The sequence below is a fragment of the Staurois parvus genome, unplaced genomic scaffold (assembly GCF_062004578.1).
Source record: "Staurois parvus isolate SC_StPar_1 unplaced genomic scaffold, SC_StPar_1.0 ptg000581l, whole genome shotgun sequence".
NCBI classification, from domain to species: domain Eukaryota; kingdom Metazoa; phylum Chordata; class Amphibia; order Anura; family Ranidae; genus Staurois; species Staurois parvus.
The window spans coordinates 7699803-7709153 of NW_028318377.1; the positions used below are offsets into that span (position 1 = coordinate 7699803).

Sequence of the window (9351 nt, forward strand, 5' to 3'; positions counted from 1 at the left end):
GCCGCAAACCGGCGTTTTTGGAAATTGTTTTCATCAAAAAAAGGCTAATAAATGCAAACACGTAAAAACTCTGCTAAATGTGGCAGAACGCCGTTACACGCTAATGCAAAAATGCTAAAAAAAGCTGAAAAACTCCCGTTTTTAACATGACTTTACACAGCTAATGTTACTGGCGTTGTCAAAACATGAGGACTAAGTGATCAGTTGAGTACTGGAACTGGGGCAGCTGCCTTGTGCCGAGTGCAGCTGAAAATGCTTCTACTGCTGGGCAGCCATTGCATGATGATAAATACGGGGATTTACACTTTCACTGAAAACAGCAACCTGGTGAGACCTCCTTTCCTGGTGAAAAGTCATTTTTATGGTCTGCACAGTTGGGTGGGTGGTGACCACTAGGGCCGCTACTCAATTGCTATGACTACAAAAAATGCATCCTCTGTATTCAAGGCTTTAAGCTAGCCATAGGCCTAGAGTTTGGTGTCTAGGCATGATGAGACCACCTAGAAACATGTTTCTAAGCCTGCTTCTAGTTTTATTGCTCTGCCTGACTCCAGGTATGTAGTAGTTTCCTGACTTTCAGTGAAAGAGGACTATCCCTTTAATTTATGGAAGTGTATTTGTCTCTGTGTACTCAGGATAAGACTCAGGATTCTTACTAATACATTTACATATCCATTTTCTTTTCAGCCTCCTCCCAGAGTCCATAAGCCTCGATTAAGGAAGAAAAGTACCTCTGACTCTAATACGGAATCTGCGTGAGTGCAGCAAACATCGAGCACCACAGAATGTCTCTTCACTGCCTTAAAAGAGCAAATCATACCACATGACACAGGTGGCGCCAGAGTTCAGACAGCAGGCGTGACTTTTCCCAGAACCCCTTGCTCTGTCCCTCCACCATATCAATTACACTGTTTTCAGCTTTCTGGTTGTAGCTGCTGATTAAATCACTACAAAGAAATTCAATTCCAGTTACCTTATTATTGGTTTTGGGCCCGCTTGGAACAATGTAAAAATTTTCACCCCACCTCCTGTGTGCTGACTGAATGAAAATGGAGGCTGCCAGTGCTCTGAACAGACACGCTGACCATCAAATTATTATAGATCTGTGGCCATGTTTGGTATGAGTGTTCTATGAAGTGAAATAGCCATGTGTTGAAAAGTGATTTATTTTCTCTCTGTACCTGCTATGTACTTACATATTTCCTTTTTGATGTCTAAACCTGTATAAATTATGTCTCCATCTGTGTCTGTTTGAAATGTGATTTTCAAGGATAGATGTTCTTTTACACAGTATTACTCAATTTATGTCCAATTTGACACCCTAGATTGTAATATATCAACCTTTTTATCCCAGAGGAACCCTTAAAATAATTTTCAGGTCTTGAGGAACCCCTTTTAAAACCAATTCATTGGGCTTCTGTGAGTAAAATGTCCCCTACATTGGTGCTCAGTGGGGGGAAATTCTCTATTACTTTGGTGATAAGTAACCCCTTCAGACAGCTAGTAGTGTAGGCCTCAGAACTAGGCAAGCACCATCAAATCAGAGGTCAATTAGCCACAGCTCTAGGAATGCCTAGCAACCTTTGGAGGAACCCTAGTCGAGAATGACTGCCCTAGATTATAACAAGACTGCTTATTATATTGTATAGATTATAGACTCTGCTTATTGCCCTTGGCTATCTAACAGTCTCCATGGGTCCCACCTGTAATGTTTGCTTCCGGCACTAGATCCTGTGTTAGGTGCTCACCTTGTGAAAACTCTCTTTTCTAAGTAACATTGAATCACCATGGTGCTGTAACGTCTGGGACAGGTGTTTTAGAGGATATTTCCCACATTTATTTGAATCAGCCACAGTTGGATGAACAGTGAAGCATCTTCACATTACAAAACAATTCTTGTGACTAACTACTATTGACTTTAGGACACTGTGTTGACTAAAAGTAGTGGATCTGAGTTCAGCATGAAACAGAAAGGACCCTAAACATGAAAAGTTAAAGGAGACAAATTATCCATCACGTAATAGTCTCCATACCACTGCTGAAGGCTGCCTTGTGGCTATTGGAAGCAGTTTTGGGGCAGGTCACACCTCTGTACAATCTTGTACAGTGACTTGTCTACCTAGAAATTGAACATTGGGAGTCTCCAACCCCGTATGATAACCTTGACTGTGCCACATGGAGGTGTTGTTGACATATAAGTTTGGTAGAAAATCAATTTAATCAACATAACAAACTTCTTTCCATTTAATTTATTATAGACTTACATAGATACACATTTGCGGCGTGCTTTCAGGTACAATTCGGCTCACATTTGTGATCCATTTGACCTGCTCCTGACCTCATTATATCATATTATATATATATCATATATTATATTGATATCTCCTGACCTCATTGTAAGTGATATCAAGGCTGCTTTTGCATTCCTATTGACTGATATGGGGGGAAAAAAAAGCAGTGCTGGCATGAACAAATACACATGTATCCAAGCCCCGAACCAGACTGCACCAAAAATATAAGATCTGAGCTACAGATGGTTGTTTTCATAAGGCAACAATATGCAATTTGCAACAATCCACAGCAACCATTGAGCTTCAAAGTGCACTCACACTTGTACATACACAAGAATAAATGGAAGGGGAATAGTACATATCACCACATGTTCTGCTCCAGTCCTACAGCTCCATGCCCTCATCGCTGAGCCACCTACATATTGGACATGTGCAGTTAGGTAGCCTATAGAAAACAGGTTGCATGAGCACTCCTCCCTGGTCCAAACCAGTTGGACTGCCTAGTCAACAGGTCACGGGCATAGATACACTGAGCAGGGGAAAGAAGGATCGTAGAATGGAGGAAGTGGCTGGTATTGTGTTATACATATTTTATTACCTTGGATAGTGTTTTTTTTAATGATCATATAAATACTATTATGGCAGTTGATTGCGAAGCTGGTTGCTACGGGTGGATTTCTGCATTTCCCGTATTGCCTTATAAATGATGTCTGTTAGAAGCTAATTAATGAAAACTGTGGCATAGAATTAGTACTTTTCCCTACAGTAGGCAAGCAGTTGCAAGCTTTTTATTCTCTGACTTGGAGATATGCAGTTTAATGTCCAGACCCAGAACCTACTTTGGAGTTCACTATATTTGTAGTAGATTACCACATCTTTGCTTGTCACCGATCAGTATCAAAACTGCCATTTGTGGGCTTATTGAGTTAATTAGTGCACTTTGCCATCTGCTATCTGCCATTTGCTACAGATCAGTATATTTTATTTTGAGGGCTTTGCTCATCAAAGTGGTTGTTTGAGTTCCAGAAGAGTGAAACGTTGTCTTGCTGAATAAAAACCTTCTTTCTCACATACACTGGGAAAAAATAACATGGAATCTCATTTTGCTGCTAAGGGTTGCAGCCTGTTACTTACTTGTGATCAATGTATGATTATGTAAATTTGAGCTCTTCGGGTAAATCAAATATATTCAACTGGAACTTTACCCATAACAACTTGATAAAAAATAATGTTCTTTAGTAAGGAACATACATCCCACATTAATAATTATGATACCAAAATTACTGTGTGCTATAAATTGCCTCCAGAATTGTACATGTTTCTTCTTGCTGGAGGCTGCCATTTTGCTGAAGCCCAGAGCTCCTGAAGAGCAGTAAATCATAAAGCGGAACTAAACCCATCGATTTAACGGTTTCAACAACAGTTACATTCTTGGAATGCCAGGATTGCTAACTGTTACATTTGCTTGTGCCCCTTCACCAAACTGTTAAACTATCAAATGGTTGGTGCTATAACTGATCACATGTGCAGCACCATGACAGTTGCAGATCCAACAGAAGCAGCTTCCTTGGCTGTAAAGCTTAGGAGGGTTTAATTCCGCTTTAAGGTTGTCAGAAGATCGGCCTCTACAAATTTGGCAGTACCTAAAAATAAAGAGCAACTGAGCATGTGCAGAGCAGGGCGAGACAGCGTATTACTGGATTTTAAACCCTATACACTTACATAGCTCTACCTGTAAAAAGGGCCAATCTGAAGTTGTCTAGCATGACTTAATTTTTTGACTAAAGTTCCACTTTAAAGTAAACCTGCCACAGTAAATAAAAAAATTAAAGTGAAGCACTGTACATACCTGGTAAATCTTTAATGAAAAGTAAAAGACACTCAGCCTCCCCTAAAGTCCAAAAACATCTACAATTGGGCTAAGCACAATTGTTAAATCGTTGTCTATCAAAGAACTGTAAATTTGAATTGTCCAGTTAGGGAGCAATGCTGTAACACAGTAAGTGCCAAGCAACTTATAAATGTGTTTTCACTGTGCTAAAATGGCCCCTAAAAGAGCAGTACAGAAGGTTATCACCGAAGCTTCTGCAAGCAGCTAGCTCACAAAATTTAGATTTCTCCATTATTATCTTGTCTCATCACTAGAGATATGCAAAACTGCTGAAACGTTTGTTAATGACAGCTGACGGCCTGATAATTCTATATGTACATATATTTTGTATATATTGTTTATATTATATTGTTATTTATGATCACAATTGAGAAAAAGAAGCGACTTCTGTACTTCTAACCAGAGTCCAAGGCTGTTTGAAGAGGTGGTAAGCAGGATTATTGTATATGTGTAGACATCTTTAAATTGTATATCTTCAGTAAGACCTATAACTCAGAGTCTTTAGGATACGGGGTCTTTCTGTTTAGTTTTTCCTACAGGTTGAAGTACCACTGCTAAAACTTAATATTGCAGTTCAATTTTTATAGATTAAAAAGCAGCTTCCAGGGGGTGTACTATGAAGGACAACCTGGTATCGGGCAAAAGAACATTGTGGTACTAAGAGGAAAGTGGTTTATGGGATATTTGCTTTCTTTTCTTTTTTTTTGTTGTTATAAATGTTTTATTTTGAACACTACCAGAGAGGGGCAGACAGTTACAAAAGAGTGAACATCATGGTAGGTTATAGATCCTACAGCTGACCCCCTCTGCCTCTTGAGCTTTGCACCAGCAGTATGTTCTGGTCGGTCATGTGATGCACAAGGTCCTTGTTTGTCTTTGGACTTCTCCCAGCAGTAGATAGTCCTCGATAATGCAAAGAGCAGCACTGGACATGACGACATCAGCTTTGCTCTATGAGCACAGGGTGCTGTAGCGGGCCCATGATGCCCTTTATTCAGTCTTTCTGCAGTCTTTGGGGGTGAGTGACACTGGGCATCATTTAACCTGGAAGACTGAAGACATCTTATGGTGAATTAGAAATACTGCGGGAGGTGGTTCTGGGTTGAGAGGTGAGTATTTCAAGGTTGTTTTTTTTTTCTTTTTTAATGTGCCTCCAAAGGGACATAAACTAGCCCAGAGCTGGACTTTAAAGGGAATATGCCAAGAAATATGCTAGCTACTCTTGCTGACATTATTCCCTAAGTTGGTCAGTTACTCATTGACCTCAGACAAACGTTTGACCTAAGATTACATCCTTGTTCCAGGGCACTGACTAACCATGCGGAGAGGAAAGGTTCACCATGAGCCTTTAAAAAACTACTCAGCAATGGCAGCTTCCATCTTTCTGTGTTAGCAGGTTCCTTTTAAAGCCATTTATATATGGCCTAATAAATTGCACAGACTAACAGCATTACAGAATGAATAGGCACAACCAGGGGCAGACTGACAACTCATGGGGCCCCCGGGCAATAGGGGATTATGGGTCCCCTGTGTCCTTGCCCACACTCAAACCACACCCAAAAAAGCCTATAAAAGGTACCAGGGGCATCTCATGGGGCCCCCTACTGACCCCGGGCCCTCAGGCAGTGCCCGAATGGTCAGTCTACCCCTGGGCATAACATAAAAGATAAGTAACATCCATATCACAGAATGACTGTTCCGTCATTGGAAAGAGTCTCTCTGGCATCTGTTAGTACGTATTATTTATGTCGTGTACACACAAACCCCAAAGGATGATCACCTATGAAGAGGAAAAGCAATTTAGGTTTGGATTCAAATCAGGAAGGCCTTACAATATTGGTGGACCTTACAGAATTGCCTTATATCGCTTACTTAGATTATTGCCTTTACAAACAACTGTGACAGCGGCTATCTCGGACAAACTGGTTCATTTACTAAGTAGTTTTCACATATTATGAACTGAGATGAGCTAAGGGGAGAAAAAAATAAGAATGAACACGCTGCATGCAATCTGGTCCTAAAGAAGCTCAGTCCTGCTTTCATTGTGTCTTAGTTTTTTCCATAGACTGCATAGTCACCTTCTAGTTGTGTTTAATGTACACTAGCAGGGTGTAAGCACTGTGAATACATTGTGGAGAGCTGTATAAGCGATGTAAAAACAGGCACTAATGATCGATCTACAATAAACAATGCTGGGCATAATGTTCAATCCAACAGTCTATATACCATTGGAAGGATAACTACCGTCTTATTAGAGACTATGAAATAAATAAAGATAATGTATGTGAAGCAACTTGGTTGACTATAAAGCTAATGTACGAGGTTGCTGCTTATTATTTATTTCATGACCGATAATGTATCCTTTAAATGCTCCTAATGCTGCCTTGTCAGTCAATATCCTTTCACTTTGCATTGATTTCAGTGTCCTTGTCACCTCCAGTTGATAAAAGCAATCATTACAGGCTCACATGGCTCTTGAACCGTGACATTACTTAGATCAGAGGAAACTTTGAAATCTTTTTCAAGTCTCAGGGAAACCTTCCTAAAACCAGTTTATTAAAGATCATAGAGAAAAGTGATCCACACAGTGGTGATCAGTGGGAAGAAAGCTGCGTGAAAGCCTCTTTCACACGGGTGGAAAGAAAATTGCGTGAAGGCCACTTTTACACGGGTGATCAGTGGGAAGAAAGCTGTGTGAAGGCCCCTTTCACACGGGTGATCAGTGGGAAGAAAGCTGCGTGAAGGCCACTTTCACACGGGTGGTCAGTGGGAAGAAAGCTGCGTGAAGGCCACTTTCACACGGGTGGTCAGTGGGAAGAAAGCTGCGTGAAGGCCACTTTCACACGGGTGGTCAGTGGGAAGAAAGCTGTGTAAAGGCCCCTTTCACACTGGTGATCAGTGGGAAGAAAGCTGCATGAAGGCCCCTTTCACACGGGTGGTCAGTGGGAAGAAAGCTGCGTGAATGCCCCTTTCACACGGGTGATCAGTGGGAAGAAAGCTGCGTGAAGGCCCCTTTCACACGAGTGATCAGTGGGAAGAAAGATGCGTGAAGGCCCCTTTCACACGGGTGATCAGTGGGAAGAAAGCTGCGTGAAGGCCACTTTCACACGGGTGATCAGTGGGAAGAAAGCTGCGTGAAGGCCCCTTTCACACGGGTGGTCAGTGGGAAAAAAGCTGCGTGAAGGCCACTTTCACACGGGTGATCAGTGGCAAGAAAGCTGCGTGAAGGCCCCTTTCACATGGGTGGTCAGTGGGAAGAAAGCTTCGTGAAGGCCACTTTCACACGGGTGATCAGTGGGAAGAAAACTGCGTGAAGGCCCCTTTCACACGGTTGGTCAGTGGGAAGAAAACTGCGTGAAGGCCCCTTTCACATCTGTGCATTTTTCATCCATCTGTTGATGGATGAAGAACAGACATCAGTGCACTTCTATGGAAAAACTGATGATCATCAGTTTACATCTGCCAACATCTGTTTTTTTTGGAACGAATCAAAGCCCTATTTTTGTTCTGTTAAAAACCGTAATGGACAAAAAATGGATGTAAATGGACAAATGGTCCATTTTTTGCATCCGCTTTTGCATTGGTAGTGGATGTAAAAAACTGATGAAAAACAGATCCGTTTTTTCTTTGAAAAAATGTGACTGAACTGATGAAAAAATACAGAATGCCCGTGTGAAAGGACCGTAAAAAAATGAATTGCTGTCATGCTGCTGGCTTCTGCCAAGTAGTGTTGGCCCCGAAACTATGCAGGCACCATTAAATGTGAAGTCCATCAGCCACAGCTCAAGGAACCTGTATAAACCTCTGGAGACACCCAAAGGTTCCATAGTAACCAGGCTGAGAATTGTTGACTTAGACTTTGTCTTGCTGGTATCTCCAGGCTCCGTTGTCCCTACTGGCCACCATTAATTGTCAATAAGCGAGAGGGAATTCATGCGAAGGTGAGGGAACTAAGATGCTGCATTCAGGCTAACTAGGAGTTTTCTTGGTTAAGTAGGCCCAGTTTGTCTCAGGTTTTAGGCTGTCATGACATACGGTGTTGTTTTAGAATGCTAAATTGCCTAAGGACACAGGTATATAGTAATTATTATGGAAAAACTCTGATCAGCTCTGTTGTATATAAATGTGCCACAAAATATAACCTCATCACCCCTTTTGAAAAACTGCAAATCTTTGTGTAATTTCATACGAGATAGTATCAAAACGTTTGTAACATGCTAATAGATGGCAGCACAAGGCTTCAGGCACAATCACAGGGACATTGTCCTGTGTACATCGAGAGCTGTGCAACTGGTGCTATTCTGATTACGTGCGTTACCACGTCTGATATTTCATCATGGACAGCAAGTTAGAACAAACAGCAAATGTGAAATTCTGCGTGACGATCCAGCTCAAAGGTCGCCATTTTCTCTGTGAAACTGGGCAGATCGCTGGATCTCCGCAATGCTGTCAAAACGGCGAGCTGGATCTTCACGCAGAATTTCACGATTGCTCTTTGTCCTAACTTGCTGTCCATGATGAAATAGCAGATGTGGTAATGCACGTGGTCAGAATAGCACCAGTTGTACCTGATGTACACAGGACGATGTATTTTGGCACGCTGACTTATGAAGGTTGGTGCTCCCTGTGACGGTACATGCAGCCTTCTGCTGCCATCTGTTGGTGTGTTACACAACTAATCTTGAAACATTTTGATACAACGTCGTATTATTTATGGTTCTCTTGCTTCTATCTGCTAGAACTGTGCAGAGAAGTTAGAAATGTGTGTGGCCACTGCATGAGGGGGTGTGATTCAGGGAAAAGGCCCCGCTTTCATGATGCAATACAAGATTTAAATGCTTTGCTATGTGTACGAATGCTACATGGGAGAGGCGGAAACAGAAACACCAAATTCTAAATTAGCTGCTTTGTCATATTTAGGGCTCCCAAAACCTATAACAAATCTGTACTTGGTGGAGTTCTAGGACCGGCTGCTATCAAAGGAATATATCATTCCCAACCAGATATGTTTGTATCTCTGCACGTATTCATACATATTAAGGACTCAATTACACCAGCCCCAAAAATGGAATTTTATGAAATTTCAATGAAGTAAACCAGGCCGGGGCAATATAACACCGCATTGCACTACCGAAATGCAACACACGCCCGAGGACGTGTCATGTACGA

At 41.7% G+C, this 9351-nt stretch overlaps 1 protein-coding gene across 10 annotated transcripts in view; it reads left to right on the forward strand.

Annotated features, from left to right (window-relative positions):
- REEP1 (receptor accessory protein 1) overlaps nt 1-1244 on the forward strand; it is a 135852-nt gene extending 134608 nt beyond the window's left edge. For all 10 annotated transcript variants that reach the window (XR_016315298.1, XM_089692303.1, XM_089692307.1 and 7 more), the window contains one exon: nt 688-1244. Coding sequence is in view for 4 of the 10 variants with exons in the window: in XM_089692308.1 (XP_089548434.1) it covers nt 688-759 (72 nt within the window). In the remaining 6 variants the exon portion in view is untranslated. The remainder of the gene's footprint in view (nt 1-687) is intronic.
- Nucleotides 1245-9351: the final 8107 nt, after the last annotated feature.